We start from the raw sequence: 17795 nt of genomic DNA on the forward strand, positions 1-17795 counted from the left end.
GATTGACAGACAGGGGAAAACTTCTCCCTTCAAGTACACAAGGTATGGCATACATTAAGACGTTTTATTAAAAGTCTAGTAACTGGCAAAATGTAGATCATTTAAAAATGTATAAAACTTTGTCAATAATGGCCAGTTCAGGATGTAATTTAAATGATGTGTGGGGACTATTTTATATTTGGAAATAGTTCTTATTACTTTGTTTTGGCTATGGAAGCTGTCTAAAGATTGACTCTTCCTAGTTCAGTTGTATTTACTATGTTTTTTACAGTGATGATTACCTGGTTTTGTACTTTCACTTTTTTTAAAGATTTTATTTATTTTTTGAGAGAGGAGTAAGGAGGGAGAAAGAGAGGGGAGAAACATCAATTGGCTGCCTCTCACAGGCCCCCAACTAGGGACCTGGCCCGCAACCCAGGCATGTGCCCTGGCTGGGAATTGAACTGGTGATCCTTTGGTTCATAGGCAGGCACTCAATCCACTGAGCCACACCAGCCACAGCAGTTTTGTATTTTTAAAAAAGGGATTCTCTAAGTAAAATTCCAATCCAGAACTTGGTTTTACTCTTGTTGATGCTTTTATAATCTGTTACAATCGATAAAACTAATCTGACTTTATTGAAATGAATGCATTTTCTAATTTCCTTTACAAGGAACATGATGCTCTTTCAAAATACTTATATAATATTTTCATATTGCTAGTTTAATAGCTCTACCAGATATTACCCACATTGAGTTTTAAAATGAGTTTATTAAAGAATGCTATTAGGAAGGCAACGATGTTTGATTTGTCATTAAAAAAAAGTTCTGTTTCTTCCTGTTGTAGAATCGAGGTGATGTAAGAGGCTACGGAGTTAGGAGCTTCTTTCTACTGGACTCTCTGACAGCACAGCACAGTGTGGTCATTTCTGTAATGCTAGAATAAATAAAAGTCTCTTCTAGGCTTCTCTTTAGAAAGTGGTGGCCAGCTGACAGAAGGTGACGCACACAAAGCCCCCGTTCTGTTCATTCCGTAGTGCTGGAGCCGGTATCTAGGGAGCAGAGGGGAAAAGTAAGTGCAAGGAGAAGTTTAATTTCAAATTTATTTTAATAATAGCTTACAATAGGGAGGGTCTAGTGCTGGCGATGGTTTGAGGGGTGGGGAAGAAGAGGGAAGCTGCCTGTGGAAATACCTTGAGGACTTTCCTTTTAAGGGAGAGGCAGGAACACAATGCTTAGTTCCCCATATTATGCTAGAGAAAAACCAAGCTATAGTGCATTGGGTTCACAGGATTGCTAAGAACCACATTTGTTTTTTCAGATTCTCTACTGTCTCCCAATTTTAAACTACAAAAGCCATAACATATAATCCGAAGAGAACTGCACTTAATTCCCGGTGAGACACAGATCAAAATCCTAGCCACTATCACTTTTTCTCTGCTATTCTATCAGGACTTCATTTCAGAAAGCTGACTTTTAGAAAAAATGCTCTTATTTCATAGTAGCACCACATGTATCTGAGTACTAAGGAATGGTATTTTCTTAATTACTTAACCATTTTTGTTTTAATTTTGGAAAGAAAATTTGTAAGATTGTATTCTTTTCTGCTGACATAGAGTGCATGGCACACAATCTAAGCTTCTCTGGAACACTCAACAATTTTTTCTTTGAAAATTACTACAATGTGTGATAAGTAGCGCAAGCTCCTCAGACGCCCAGCAACAGGGAAGGCTGTTCTGCTACTTTTTATCCATGGAGTTTGAAAAAACAGATAACCTGTATCTCTAAGACCACCAGAAAGGAGCTCCTGTAAGTAAAATACATGTTTGGACTCTCTGATATCATTAAGTTCACTCAGCAGTCTTCTTTACTGACTTTTTGGTTCCTAGCTGTTTCCAGTGGTTCAAAACGACCCTCTGCTAGTTTATCTGTGCTGTACATATGGTAGCCACAGGGCAGCTATTCAAATCAAATTAGTTAATAAAATTAAATAAAAATTAAAACATTAAATTTCTCAGTTGCCCTAACACATTTCAAATGCGTAATAGAATTATGTGGCTATTGGAAGCAGACCACAAACATTTCCCTCAGTACGAAAGTTTTACTGAACAGTACTGGGCTATATCATTAACTCATTTTGATAGGTCGAGGATTTATAAATTAATGCCCAGTCTAATAAAAACTTAAAAACCTAAAGGTTATAAAGATACTATTAGCCTACATTATAAAAGAATATGAACAACAGTAGACACTATCTGAAATAGACATGTTACCTTGGACCCAGTAACTATATAGCAACATTGTTCTTTGTTATATCAACCCCCTACCCCCCACCCACCCCCCGCCCCGAAAAACCAAACGTGTCTGGTGACTATATTAAAAAGTCATATGCTTTTAAAGGTCTTAGAAGGATCAGTTAACCTGAAAGGTACGAGTCATTGTAACATTGTTGGTTTCAGAGGCTTTCTGACATCTGGAAGAGTATTTCTTACAGAGGGCTGAAGGTATAATTTCATGAGCCATTAAAAAGCAGGTTTAAGAGAAGAGTTAATGACATGATGTGTTTACAAATGTGTATACATACATACATACAGCACAGTAAAAATATGACTAGGTTATACAATAAACATTAAGAGTGATATGTTATCTCCAGATGTCGTTACAAATGTTTTTCTTCTGTGTGCTTTTGTTGTCTCTACATTTTCTCTGGTGATTACTTCTTTCCAAACCCAAAGTGTATAGAAAAACCCCAACCCATAACCTGAGAAATGTAGGCCATTACTTCCTATATTTCTCTTTCCCTTGCTTTTCAAAACTCCCCTCCTGGGACAGTGACAGTCTTCTCTATTTAATTTCAGAACTAGCTGCTTTAAGCACAAATGGGTCAGAGTATAAAAAGAAAAATTAAGTATATGTTCAAAACAGAATTAGCAAAAAGGAAATAATCATGGAACAGAAAGCAGAGATGTATACTTCTGAAACATTTAAGGACCTGAACAAGTTCCTTGGTCTGCTGGGGAAAATACTACCTGCACAGAGGCCATATTGGATTAGAGGAATGGATATTCACTATTATGACTTTTTAAATATAAAATGTGTTAGGTATCCAACCACACAAACCATAGGATAAATTGTCAAAATCAAACATTTCCTTAAAGAAAAAGGAGGCCGTGAAAAAGCCTGAAAACACTTCAAATTTGCAGCTAAAATCCACCTCCCCACCCTCACCCCACCGCACCACTTCAATCCAAAAGTAGTCTGCGTGCCATAGAGGCCTGAGATCTGGAACTCAGGACCCAGCTGAGTCTACGGCCACGACACCCTGAATGTGCCCGATCCAGTCAGAATCAAGCTCAGACAGAAGCCAGGTATCTGTCTGGGAGTGGGTCACTGGCCATTTTCCACCTTCATTTCAGATTAAGATTTTCTACAGACTCATAAAAACAAGATTTCAAGTAACTTTGCTTTCACAGTAATTAGGTGAACACTTACTTTTACCATCACAGGCTACAATTTTCACTTTATCCACTTTAATAAGTTCTGTCACCTCTCTGAATTCAACATCATTCAATACAAAAGTCCACACGTTATCGCAGAATCTGTAGGTATTTAGAGAGCCCTTTAAAACAAAATATTTAGACATAATATGAAAAGTCATTTTCCCTCACATTTTTCTCCAAAGCAATTTGAGACTCAGCCACCAAGTACATAATTCTTAAAATAGTAGGATTATTTATTTATCTTAAGATTTTCCTTAATTTTCATCCTAACAATTAAAAGAATCCCTAGATAAATATGCTAAGGGAAGAGTTAAAAGTTTTTAGTTAGCAGACTATTTTTAGCACTGTAAGAGCTAAATTGCTTACCTGAAATCTGAAGAAAACTGAAGGGAAACTCGAATTTGTATTTTTACTGCCCCCATGTGGTGAAATTATGAAAGTTCATTTGAATTTTTACGTAAACACTTTTTGAAAGAACATGTACTGTTGTGTACATTAATGGTCTGCAATTGTACAAAAGCAGGGATTTCCTAGAGACATTAATTGTAATCCTGTGACTTAGCTCAGGTGGATTACTGAATTAGCCGCAAAGACTACACTATTATTGTCCTGTGTAACTGGCATTCTTCTCATTAAAGGTTTTTTTTTTGAGCAGCAGTTGGAAAACCATAACCTTATGGATTACTGTCACCTTAAAACCTGCAGATAATATTTCAGGTGTTTGAAATCTCAGTAATTCCTCAGGGAAGTCAGCCAAACATACATAAGCTGACTTGTGAAACAATGGAATAAAAACCTAAAATAAACTCTGTATCTCACATTAAGTGGATAAACTTAGTATCAAGGTACTAAGTAAAAGTATGATTTCATTATTATCAAACGTGTTCCAAAATCTGACTGAGCCATTTCTCCCTTTCATGACTAATAAATGTATAATAAACTAATAAATGTGTAAGGGCCAGGAAACACACTGTGGTAACACCCACTGGCGCGGGCTTCTGGACTGAGGAAGATACACTTACCCTGAAATTGACTCTGTTCCTGACCCTCTGAGCCAACGCTGAATTTATAGCCTTGTCAAACTGAAGAAGAACTTGAAGGGCAAGTTGAGGGGTGATCTGTTGAGACTAAGGAAAAGTGAAGGTCATAAATCAGAACAGTATTAAAGACAAAATAAACAAAAACATGAATTATCATAAAAAATTTCACTGAGGCTAACTAGAGCCTCTTAACTAGTATCCCTTATTTTCCTTTGCCATAAATGACAGTTAAGAAGCAAAGCATGACAAGACTTTCTTGCATTACCTTGATAGAACATAATTTCGAAAAGAAAACATGCGGTGATATTACAACCCCTTTGACAAAACTCGGAATGTCATTCCTTCGTAGCATCTGGAATGAGGCATTCGTTAAATTAAAGAAACCAAGTTTCTTTTAAATAAAAAAACAGGACCAATGATATATATATATATTTAAATTTATTGTTTATTTTTAGGGAGAGGGAAAGGGAGGGAGAAACAGAGGGAGAGAAACATCGATCAGTTGCCTCTCATATATGCCCCAACTGGGGCCTGAACCCGAAACCTAGGCACGTGCCCTGACTGGGAATCACTTTGTAAGGTGATGCCCAACTCACTGATCCACAGTGGTCAGGGTGAACCAATAATATATTTTTAAAAATTCCAATAAATCTTACTGAAGCTCACTAAATATATAAAAACAAATGGAAATAATGTTCTTAGATGAGAGGTTCCTATAAAAATTCATTCTCATAAAGTTGAAACATGAATTCAAAATTGTAATTTAAGTCACAAAAGACTATTAAATTGTTCCAATGTATCTTTTTTTTTTAAAGATTTCATTTATTTATTTTTAGAGAGAGGGGAAGGGACAGAGAGAGAGAGGGAGAGAAACAACAATGTGTGGTTGCCCCTCAGGTGGCCCCCACTGGGGACCCGGCCCGCAACCCAGGCATGTGCCCTGACTGGGAATTGAACCAGCAACCCTTTGGTTCGCAGCCCATGCTCAATCCACTGAGCTACACCAGCCAGGGCATTCCAATGTATCTTAGAGCTACGCAGGGCCCTGGCTGGCTGGCCCAGCTGGCTGGGGTGTCAGCCCCCACACCAAGAGGTTGGGGGCTCATCCCCGTCCAGGGCCGCGTGCCTGGGTTGCAGTTTGATCCCTGGCTGGGACGCATGTGGGAGGCAGCCACCTGATGTTTCTCTCTCTCCACCTGGGCATATCCTTGCATGAGGATTAAAAGAAAAAAAAAGACTACACAGAATATGCCTTCCTTACACACATGGGGAGCAAACCAATAATCTAACAAAAATCTCTGACAATTCAGGTATGTCCACCGACTTCACGCATTAACACCCCACTGTCAGGCTGGCACAGTCGCACAGAATTTGAGGTCATTAATCTGAATGCTGATTTACTGGGCCAAAGAGTCCACGGTATTTAACCTCTTTGTCTAGGATAAGGGATATAACCAGAATTATTATAGACCCCTTTAAATTAAAATGTTGACTTTTTAGTCCCTTACCTGTATGAGCTCATCAAGGCTTTCCTGAAGACTGTTTCCCAACGTGGTATTTCTGTACAACTGATACGCCATGGCTTAGAGGAAGAAAACTGTTTTTCTTACTCAGTCTTGCATTGATGTCCTAGAAATTTAATATAACATGTATTAAAAAAGAAAACACTATAAATCGGGTATGTAAATAGTCTACTTTATATACTCTAATATATACTATCAGAACTATTAGTGATCACAAATTACTGTATTAATAATTTTAGAATTACAAAGAATAGTTAAAATGATTTTTAAAATTATGTATTACTTTGACATAGGCATTTATATTTTTTATATAATGTATGAATAGTGTAATTATTAAAATGTACATCATTACCATTTCTTTCAAAAGTCTGCCTTTTGACCTAGCCCAGAATTTACCACGTGCCATCCCTGTCTACTTACTGTCAAGTCATGGGTTCAGATAACCTTCAGCTAACACTTGCATGCCTTCCCCTTCCATTTCCTGTTCTCTTAAGATCTGATATTTATGGAGCACTTACAAAAGGTGGTGTGAGAGGAAGATAAATATACACTCCTGACCCTAAAAATTATACCCTACAAAGGGTAACAGACATATAAAAAAGTTAAATTGAAAACAATAGGAACTGTGATAGAGATTACAGTGTACTATGGAGGCTGACTATGGACTGAATGAGCTGGTTCACACAAGCTTGAAGAATCCAGCTAGTCTTTAGCCAAGCAAAGGAGGAAAGTCATCCTAGGCTAAAAAGAATAGAAGGATGAAATGAGAGTTTGTGAAGAGAACTATACAAACTGCTCTGTATTATTAGGGTACAGGCATGAACAGGAAGTGGTAAGAGGGGAGCTCAAAAACGATGGTGTGGACAGATCTGTTCCCATCAGGAGAGCTGCAGGGTTGTACAGCGCGTGCAATGACAGTGACGAAGGCATTCCAGGCAGGAAAGGTCAGACAAATTGGCAGCCGTGTGAAAAACGTACTTGAGTGCAAGATTAGAAAGAGAAGAGGACTCCAAGAGAGTGGCAGTAGTACAGATTCAACAAATATTTACTGAGCTATTGCATGTCAGGTAGAAGATCCCTGACCTCCTGGCACTTTCGGTTAAGAGACGGACAGGGGGAGATACAATCAAGGAGTAACCATCAGGCAACTCAGCAAAAATGGTCCATTATCAGCCTTCCCATTACACACCTTGTGAGCATTTGACACACTAGATCATTTCTGCCGTCTTGAAGCCTCTTCTTTGTTTTTTTGGACCTCAGTCAGTTCTCTCCTCCCACTTCACCGGACACCACTATCGTGTATTTTTAGTTTTCTCTTGCTGGTTCCTCCTCACCAACTTCACTTCTGACAATCTTAAGGCTTCTTATGTCTTTTCTATATGCTTCACTCCCTTAGTTACCTAATCCAAGCTTATGGCTTTAAATACTGTCTGTCTGCTGATGACTCTCAAATTTATTCCAGTCCTGCCCTTTCCCCTTGTTGCCACACACAATAAAATTGCCTGCATGACACTGGATGGAATTATCAAGTTGGTGGCTTTAATTAAATCTGTCAAAACCAAATTCCTGATTCCACCTCTCTAAACCCTTTCTGTCCTCAGTATGCCCACCTCAGTAAACAGTAAATCTAGGCTTCCAGTAAGACAGCTCCAAAATCTTCACTTCTCTCTCACTCTGCATCCCATCTATCAGCCAATCCTTTCAGCTCTTCCTTCTAAATATAGCCAGAACCAGACAAATATTACCATTTCCACTAACACTAAGTCACCATCATCTGTCACTAAGATTACCGTGATAGCCCAGTAGGGGGGGTTCCCTGTTTCTACCTTTGCTTTACCTTCACCCCCAAAGCAAACACACTGAGCCTTTTAAAAACATAAATCAAACCACATGCCTCATTTATTCAAAAATCCTAATGCCAGCATCCTATCTCAGAGTACAAAGTCCTTCTAATGGACTGCAAGGCCTACATGATCCACCCCCCACTCTTCCCGCCCTTACTACCACCTCTCTGAACTTTTCTTTTACCTCTTCCTCGCTCACTCTGCTCCAGCCTGTCCTTGGCTGTTCTTCAGTACAGCAAAATGTTCTTGCAGCCTTTGCACTGGCTGTTCTTTTTGCTTTGAACGGTCTTCTCAGGTACCTGCACGGTTACTCCCTCGTTTGATTCAGATCTCTGCTCAAATGTTGCTTCATCAGAAAAGACGTCTTCGAGTCGTCTGTACTCACTCTGTCTCATTCCTCTTCTCCCATGTGCTCTTAAACTCTCCCTTCCTAGGCTTTTGCCCCCAGACTTAAATGAAACAGATGAGGGCCACCCATGGCACTGCTAAAGCCAATCCTCATCTCGGTCTTCACCACACCGAAGCGATCATTCCCTGTTCTTTGATAAAGGATCTTGGCCTGCCTTCTGGGATACTGTGCTTTTTGGGTTGTTCGGTCTCTTAAGCTCACTGGTTCATCCTTCTCAATATTGTGTGTTGGTTGATCCTCTTCTCCTTGAACTCTTAATGTCAGAAGACACCATCCTTGGTTATCTGCTGCTTTCTGTCTATGCTCGTTCCTTAGTGCTAACATTCAGCCTCTTGGCTTTAAGTACTACTGCTGATGATCCCCAACTTCACGTACTAGCACACACCTCTCCCTTGAACTCACTCCTGGATCCGACTGCCTACTCAACTTGTCTTTCCCATCTCAGGTGCTATAACTCCGTACTTCTATGGGTTCAGGCAAAAACCTCTGAAGTACCTTATCGTCCTCCTCCAAACTCACTTGCACATCCAATCCCTAGCAAATCCTGTAAACTCTACCTTCAAAATGCATCCAAAATCCAATTATTTCTCACGGTTTCCATTATTACCACCCTGGTCTGTCCCATTATCAGCTGTCATTTTTCAAAAAAAAAATATTTTATTTATTTTTAGAGAGAGGGGAAAGGAGGGAGAAAGAGAGAAACATCAATTGGTTGTCTCTTGCACATGCTCCAACAGGGGACCTGGCCCAATACCCAGGCATGTGCCCTGACTGGGAATTGAACTGGGGACCTTCTGCCTAGTGGAACAAGGCCCAACAAACTGAGCCACACTGATCAGGGCCATTATCAGCTGTCATTTGGATTACTGAAATAGCTTCCTAACTAGTTTCCCTGCTTCCAGGCTTGCCCCTACACTAGAATCCCAACTCAGCAGCCAGGTGATATTTTATTTATTTATTTTAGAGAGGGGATGGGAGGGAGAGGGAGAGAAACATCAATGTGTGGTTGCCTCTCATACGCTCCCTACTGGGGACCTGGCCTGCAACCCAGGCATGTGCCCTAGACTGGGAATTAAATGGGTGACCTTTTGGTTTGCAGGCTGGCATCCAATCCACTGAGCCACACCAGTCAGGGCAAAGACATAAGTCAGTTTTTTAAAAAGATTTTTATTTATTTATTCTTAGAGAGAGCGGGAAGGAGGAGAAAGAATGGGAAACATTGATCAGTTGCCTCTCTCAAGTGCCCTGACTGGGAATTGAACCTGTGACCCTTTGCTTTGTGGGACAACACCCAACCAACAGAGCTACACTGGTCAGGGCTGAATTTTTAAAACACAGGTTCAATCATACCTCTTCTCTGCTCAAAACCTCCAATGGCTTCCATTTCACTAGTCCTTACAATAACCTGGCTACCTGTTATTTCTCCCTGTTCTTGCCCTTCTCCAGATCCACTGGCTTCCTTGCTCTTAGACCATGACAGACATGTTCCAGCCTTTGTAGAGGCTGTTCCTTCTACCTGGAACACTGTTCCCCTAGATACCCACCTGGTCCTCTTAATTCCCTTAAGTAGAGCATGTATTTAGGAGGCCTAAACTGTTGTATTTAAAAACCAACTCCCACCCCCACCATGGAACTTCCCAGCCCCCCTATTCCTGTTATGTTTTTTGATGGCACCATCACCTTCAAATATATGTAATTTGCTTATGTTATGTTTATTTTGTGCATCCTCCAAGAGAATGTAAGTTCCCCCAGGGCAGGGGGAACTTTGTTTTGTTCACTGGAGTAAACTAGGCATCTAGAACAGCGGCTTTCAACCAGGGTGCTGCAAGAATTTTTAAAACATACAATAGCTGACTATGTAGTTAGGGGCAGTCTTTTCCCTTAGACTGTCAAATAAAAAAATGACAAGAGGACAAGAGCCAACAGGACAACAGCCGTCTGGCATGAGTGAATCAAAATTACACCTATTTTTTGGTGTGCTGCAGAATTTGAGTAATCTGTTTATGCGCGCCGTGAGATGAGAAAGGTTGAAAATCACTACCATAGACCAATAAAATGGAATAGAGGACTCAGTAATAAACCCACACCTATATGGCCAGTTAATCTATGACAGGTAAGAAAATACTGAGTTGGCCAAAAAGTTCATTGTTTTTTTTCTCTAAGATGGCTCTAGTAGCACTCAGTTGTCTTTAACTTCATTAGCAACAGTTTTGTTAGATTGTATTGTTACAGCTGCCATAGCAGCATGCATTTTAAAAAAAATTATCAAAATTGGTGAAATTTTGTATAGCCATTTGAATATTGAAGATGGAATAAAATATGCAACATTTTTGGCATATTATTCTTTATTATTTCAAGAAACACAAAAATGCAACTGAAACGCAAAAACATAAAAGGATTTGTACAGCATATGGAGAAGGTGCTGTGACTGATCAGACATGTCAAAAGTGGTTTGCGAAGTTTCTTGCTGGACAATGCTCCGTGGTCTGTCTGGTAGACCAGGTGAAGTTGATGGTGATCAAATCAAGATATTAACTGAGAACAATGAACGTTATACTACTCAGGAGATAGCTGACATACTCAAAATATCCAAATCAATAAAGTTATTGGTGAAAATGAAAAATGTATTTTTTATTTTATGGAAAAAACCATATGGACTTTTTGGCCAACCCAATACAATGGTGTAAAGACAATCTCTTCAATAAATGGTGTTGGAAAAACTAAACAGATACATGCAGAAGAATAAAACTGGATCACTTTCTCATACCGCATACAAGAATAAACTCATAATGAATTAAAGACTTAAATGTAAGATATGAAAACATAAAACTCCTAGAAGAAAACATAGGCAGTAAACTCTTTGATATCACTCTTAATAGTAATTTTTTTTGGATATGTCTCATTGGTCAAGACAAACAAAAGAAAAAATTAAACTAATGGAACTACATCAACCTAAAGATTTTTTGCACAGCAAAGGAAACCATCTACAAAATGAAAAGACAACCACTGAAGGGGAGAAAATACTTGGTAATGATACATTAAAAAGGGGGTTAATTAATATCCCCCAAATATAAGAAACTTGTGCAACTTAACATCCCCAAACCAAACAATCCAATTAAAAAAAAGGGCAGAGGACCTGAATAGACATTTCTCCAAAGAGGACATGCAGATGGACATCATGGATCATCATGGAAATGCAAATTAAAGCCACAATGAGATGTCACCTCACACCTGTCAGAATGGCTGCTATCAATAAATCAACAAACAAGTGTTGGCAAGGATGCAGAGAACAGGGAATTCGCATGTACTAGTAAATTCATGACCCTAGTAAATTGGTACAGCCACTAGGAAAAACAGTATGGAGGTTCCTCAAAAAATTAAATAGAAATACCATATGACCCAACAATTCCACTTCTGGGTGCTTATCCAAAGAAATCCAAAGCACCAATTTAAAAAGATTTATGCACTCTACATTCATTTCAGCATTATTTGCAATAGCCAATACATGGAAACAACCTAAGTGTTCACTGAGATAAATGGGTAAAGAAAATGTGGCACATACATACAATGGAATATTATTTAGCCATAAAATAGAATGGTATCTTGCTGTTTATGACAACATGGATGGACCTATAGGTATTAAGCTAAGTGAAACCTAATGAACATAATAAACAAACAAAACAGAAACAGACTCATACAGAAAACAAACTGAGTGTTGTCAGACACGAGGGGGGTTGGCAGACTGGGTAAAAAAAGTGAAGGGATTACGAGGTACGCATTGCCAGTTATAACAACAGTGAGGGAGATGTAAAGTACAGCCTTGGGAATATAGTGAACAAGATCGTAGTATCTACTACGTATGGTGTCATATGGGTACTAGACTTACTGGGGTGATCACTTTGTAAGTTATATAAATGTCTAACTGCTATGTTGTAGCACTGAAACATACTATTGTTATGTCAACTGTAATTGAAAGAAAATTATAAAAGCAATCTTAGAAAAGAAGAGGTGGAGGCATCAAGCTTCCTGATCTAAATTATAAATCTACAATAATTAAAATGGTATGGTATATATTGGGAGAACCAAGATGGCAGCGTAGGTAGACACACTGCACCTCCTCCCACAACCAGAACTGACAGAAAATCGAAAGGCAACGAAGTCCGACACCAAGGAGATAAAAAATAAACATTCATCCAGACCGGTAGGAGGGGCGGAGACGGGCAGCCAGGGCGGAGAGGACTCACGTTGCCGTGGCAGGACCGAGACTGGCAGAGTGTGGGACCAACAGGGCAGGCAGTCTGACCACTAGCAGACCCTGCGGCCCCACATTCGCGCAGATAAACCGGACAAACGGCACGGAGCAGGGCAGACCATGCAACCCAGGGCTCCAGCACCCTGGGGAAATAAAGCCTCAAACCTCTGATTGAAAACGCCTGTGGGGGTTGGGGCGGCAGCAGGAGAGACTCCCAGCCTCACAGGAGAGGTTGTTGGAGAGACCCACAGGGGCCTAGAGTGTGCACAGGCCCACCCACTCGGGAACCAGCACCAGAGGGGCCCAATTTGATTGTGGGTAGCACAGCAAGTTAAGTAACAGACTCGCCAAGACAAAAAAAAAAAAAAAAAAAAAAAAAAGGCCCAAATGACAGAACACTTCAAAGCTCCAGAAAAAATACAACTAAGCGAGGAAGAGATAGCCAACCTATGGGATGCACAGTTCAAAACACTGGTTATCAAGACGCTCACAGAATTGGTTGAATCTGTTCGAAAACCAGATGAAAAAATGAAGCCTATGCTAAGAGAAACAAAGGAAAATGTACAGGGAACCAATAGTGATGCGAAGGAAACTGGGACTCAAATCAACGGTGTGGACCAGAAGGAAGAAAGAAACATCCAACCACAAAAGAATGAAGAAACAAGAACTCGGAGAAATGAGGAGAGGCTTAGGAACCTCCAGGACATCTTGAAACGTTCCAACATCCGAATTATAGGGGTGCCAGAAGGAGAAGAGGAAGAACAAAAAATTGAAAACTTATTTGAACAAATAATGAAGAAGAACTTCCCTCATCTGGCAAAGGAAATAGACTTCCAGGAAGTCCGGGAAGCTCAGAGAGTCCCAAAGAAGGTGGACCCAAGGAGGAACACACCAAGGCACATCATAATTACATTACCCAAGATTAAAGAGAAGGAGAGAATCTTAGAAGCAGCAAGAGAAAAGAACACAGTTACCTACAAAGGACTTCCCATAAGACTGTTAGCTGATTTCTCCAAAGAGACCTTACTGGCAAGAAGGGGCTGGCAAGAAGTATTCCAAGTCATGAAAGGCAAGGACCTACATCCAAGATTGCTCTATCCAGCAAAGCTATCATTTAGAATGGAAGGGAAGATAAAGTGCTTCTCAGATAAGGTCAAGTTAAAGGAGTTCATCATCACCAAGCCCTTATTCTATGAAATGTTAAAGGGACTTATCTAAGAAAAAGAAGATAAAAAATATGAACAGTAAAAATGACAGCAAACTCACAGTTATTAACAATCACACCTAAAACAAAAACAAAAGCAAACTAAGCAAACAACTAGAACAGGAACAGAACCATAGAGATGGAGATCACATGGAGGGTTGTCAATAGGGGAGTGGGAGGGGGAGAGGGGGGGAAAGGTACAGAGAATAAGTAGCATAGATGATAGGTGGAAAATAGACAGGGGGAGGGTAAGAACAGTGTAGGAAATGTAGAAGCCAAAGAACTTATAAGTATGACCCATGGACATGAACTATAGGGGGGGAATGTGGGAGGGAGGGGGTGGGCAGGATGGAGTGGAGTGGGGGGGGAAATGGGACAACGTAATAGCATAATCAATAAATATATTAAAAAATGGTATGGTATTGGCATAAAAAGACATAATGGCATATTTCAAGTCACAAAAACATTACCACACTTCTACATAAAGACCCAAAACACTTCTAAAATTAAATATTGAAATAAATGTGAGCTATACAGACATTTAAGAAAGAGTACTAAAAACAAGCAAGGCCATTATTTTCTAACCTGCTCACTCCAGTTTAGAGTCATGGGTGGACAGAGCCTATCCCAGAAGCTTTGGGTACAAGGTAGGAACGAACCCTGGACAGGACACGATTCCGTTGTAGGGTGCACTCACACATACTCACACTCTGACTGGACAGTGCAGACACACCAATTCACCGTGCACATCTCTGGGATGTGGGAGGAAACCAGAGCTCTTCGGGAAACCCATGCGGACACGGGAAGAACGTGTAAACCATACACATAGTGACCCTAGCCCAGAGTCATGTTTTCTCATCGACGTTATAACCAAACGATGTTATTTGAGGCCCCGCAGTATACACAATGGAGTACTTATTATGCAGCCATAAAATAAGAATAAATCCTTGACATTTGCGACGTGGATGGACCTTGAGGGCATTACGCTGAGTAAAATAAGTCAGAGACAAATACTGTATGATATTACTTACATGTGGAATCTAAAAACCAAAACAAACTGAGCTCACACAGAGAACAGACTGATGGTTGGGTAGGGGGGCAAGAGGTGGTGTCAAAAGGTACAAACTTCTACTGATAAAATAGGTCCTGAGGATGTAACATGTAATAGTGATTTTCCACCTCTTTCATGTCATGGCACACAATTAAAATTCTGTGGCACACCAAAAATAAATATTTCTTGCTCATCTAACAAAAAAATAGGTATACTTTTGATTCATTCACACTGGATAGCTATTGTTATTTTATTTGACAATCTAAGGGAAAAGAAGTCAGTGTCCCTGACTAAATCCTCAGGTACTGCCTGTTTCTGTTTTGTTTTTTGAAAGATTTTATTTATTTTTAGAGAGGGGGAAGGGAAGGAAAAAGAGAGGGAGAGAGGCATCAACGTGTGAGAGAGACACTAATCAGCTGCCTCTCACATGTTCCCAACTGGGGACGGGGACCGGGCCGCAACCCATGTCTGTGCCGGGACCAAAAATCAAACCTGCCACCCGTTGGTTCACAGGCCGGCACTCAATCCACTGAGCCACACCAGCCAGGGCTGCTTACTTTAAAAGTTCTTGTGGCACGCCGGTTGAAAATCACTGATGTGTAGCACGGTGACTGTAGTTAACACTGTATTGCATATTTGAAAGTTGCTAAGAGAGTCGTTCTTAAGAGTCATCACAAAAACGAAAAAATATTTTCACTGTGGTGGGGATCATTTCACAATACATATTGTACCATATTGAATCATTATGTTGAAACCTAATGTAACTTCATGTCCATTATACCTCAAAAATTAGTAAAAAAAATAGCTGTTATTTAAACGTTTATGAAAATCATTTGCTTTAATAATTTTAGATTCTGAAAAATTCCTTGTGCAATGGTTAAGTATTTTAGATGTGTTACCAGCCACATAAATTTAGTACAGTTTCATTTTGCAGTTTAGAAAATTAAATTGGAAGGCTCCTTATTTGTAAGAAATTCAAAGTCCTAGTTCTTGGTCAACCCATCCAGTTAAATTCATTCCTTGGTCGTAGTTCGCATGAAGTCGGAAGGCGGACTTCAAGCGAAGCAGCACAAGAATGAAACACTTAAGGAATGAGCTCCCCCAGTACTCGGCATCCTCCTTCCCTTAACCCTGGATGCTTTAAGAAATTCACCTGGCTAAAACGGCGCTGGGCTGAGGCGCAGGCCCTCCCCCTAAGACCTTTCAGCAGGGACCCGGTAGAGAACGAGCCTCCCGCACAGAACACAACCGTCTCCGGTCGCCTTCCTTCCGTTCCCTTGCCTAGCCGGGTACCGGCCGCAGGGCCATTCCGGGATTGAAGTCGGTAAAGGATCGACCCGGGACCCCGGGAGGTAAGGGCCTCACCCTCCACGCAGCCCTCGGAAAAGACCCAAACAACCGCAGCCCCAGCCCTGGGAGCGGGGGCAGGGAGCGCGGGTACGGCTCATCCGGTACCTGTGGGGAAGGCGCTTCCCGCTGCGGAGTAGACTGAAGCAGAACGGCGGAGAGCCCAGCAGGAGGTGCCTACTTCCCCTACCAGCTCGCCGGTAGCCGCAGAAACCACAGAACTTGACCAACGACCCGGAAGTATTCGCAGAACCTGGAAGTGGCGTCACGGCCGCGCGCAGAGAACGCCCGCCCACCACCTGCTCCCGCAGACTTGTCTTTGAGAGTTGTGGTTGTGGAGAAAGGAGGGGTGTGAGACCGCAGCTTTCAAGCCCTAGACTCGTGTACTGGTAACTTTTTCGAGTAATTCACTAGGTTTGTTAAATCATTCATAAGGGAGTTGTAATCTCCACTGTAAGATGCACGATTAGGGAATGCAAGGCAGTCACATTTTATGCCGAGGTGCGTTCAGAGTTAATATGTTGAGGACCTTGCAATGCTAAATTGAAGACAAATTCTGAAGGGTATAGCAAGTATTTATTTACCATGCAAAATAGGGCTGCAATTCATTTCGCCTAGCAAGCTTTTAGTTTGCATGACTCATGAAGAATTTTGTGAGAATTTATATTTAATAATGTTCCTAACACAAGGTAAATACTTTTATATTCCGAGTTTACATACTCCCAAATGCTATCCTGTGTATTACCAATAAAAGCAGCAGTAATGTGCACAGCTGTTTGCCATTATGTGACTGAATCGCTATTCTAAGAGAGTTGGTTCCTACCTTGATTAAGGAGTAGATGCAAAACAAGTGCTACCTCTGAGAAGGTCTTATAAAAGCTAAACAGGTTCTCATTTGTGCTGTTTTCAGCTACTTATGGAACTGCTTTCATCACTGGATTCCCCACTAAGTAAAATAATTCTAAACTATGTAACATAAAGCTTGATTATACTTAAGACAATGTTTAATGGGGGAACTTGGTAAAACAGATGATTGTCTAACCACTATGCTGTACACCTGAGAAGATTATAGCAAGTATTTATAGCAAGGTTGTATATAACGTGACACTATTATTACGTTATATACAACCATACCAGTCTCATTAGGGAACTGGCCTGTTCTACCTGATAGATCCTAATGCTAATTTATCTGTTAATACATAATACAAAATAATGTTGAATGCAAACTGTAAAAGTAAAATTAAAAAAATGTTTTTATTATAGAATCCCACTTGAGATGCAACTTAATGAGATCTTATCGATATTTATAAAAGATCTTCCTGGTTGGTGTGACTCAGTGGATTGAGTGCCAGCCTGCAAACCAAAGGGTCACTGGTTCGATTCCCAGTCAGGGCACACGCCTGGGTTGCAGGCCAGGTCCCCAGTAGGGGGCACTCAAGGGACAACCTCACACTGATGTTTCTCTCCCTCTCCCTAAAAATACATAATATCCTTAAAAAATATCTTAAAAGAATTTAAATAAAATCTGGGAATTTATTTTTTAAAAAACAAAACAAGATAATGTTAAAATTAAAAGGGTGAACTCTTCACCCCCCAAATAGGAAGCAGCACCAGATAATAGAAAGAGAATCAAGAGTAAAGGTTTAA

General features: G+C 40.4%; 1 protein-coding gene across 1 annotated transcript; it reads right to left on the bottom strand.

Annotated features, from left to right (window-relative positions):
* Positions 1–730: 730 nt before the first annotated feature.
* On the bottom strand, positions 731–16390 carry GTF2A2 (general transcription factor IIA subunit 2). Its single transcript, XM_024568360.3, has 5 exons — positions 16257–16390; positions 6027–6147; positions 4501–4605; positions 3471–3597; positions 731–1030 (listed from the first exon to the last, which is right to left on the bottom strand). The coding sequence occupies exons 2-5, from the start codon at positions 6096–6098 to the stop codon at positions 1005–1007; spliced, it is 330 nt and encodes a 109-aa protein (XP_024424128.1). The 5' UTR covers positions 6099–6147; positions 16257–16390; the 3' UTR covers positions 731–1004.
* Positions 16391–17795: the final 1405 nt, after the last annotated feature.

Source organism: Desmodus rotundus, chromosome 7 (genome assembly GCF_022682495.2).
Source record: "Desmodus rotundus isolate HL8 chromosome 7, HLdesRot8A.1, whole genome shotgun sequence".
Taxonomy (NCBI): Eukaryota; Metazoa; Chordata; class Mammalia; order Chiroptera; family Phyllostomidae; genus Desmodus; species Desmodus rotundus.

What these genes read in the sequence shown, in the direction of transcription:
- GTF2A2 (XM_024568360.3), bottom strand. Translation starts at nt 6,098, where the DNA reads ATGGCGTATCAGTTGTACAGAAATACCACGTTGGGAAACAGTCTTCAG. An exon ending in GCCTTGATGAGCTCATACAG is followed by an intron (nt 4,606 to 6,026) that starts GTAAGGGACTAA and finishes ACTTTTCCTTAG; the next exon opens with TCTCAACAGATCACCCCTCA. An exon ending in GGAACAGAGTCAATTTCAGG is followed by an intron (nt 3,598 to 4,500) that starts GTAAGTGTATCT and finishes TTTGTTTTAAAG; the next exon opens with GGCTCTCTAAATACCTACAG.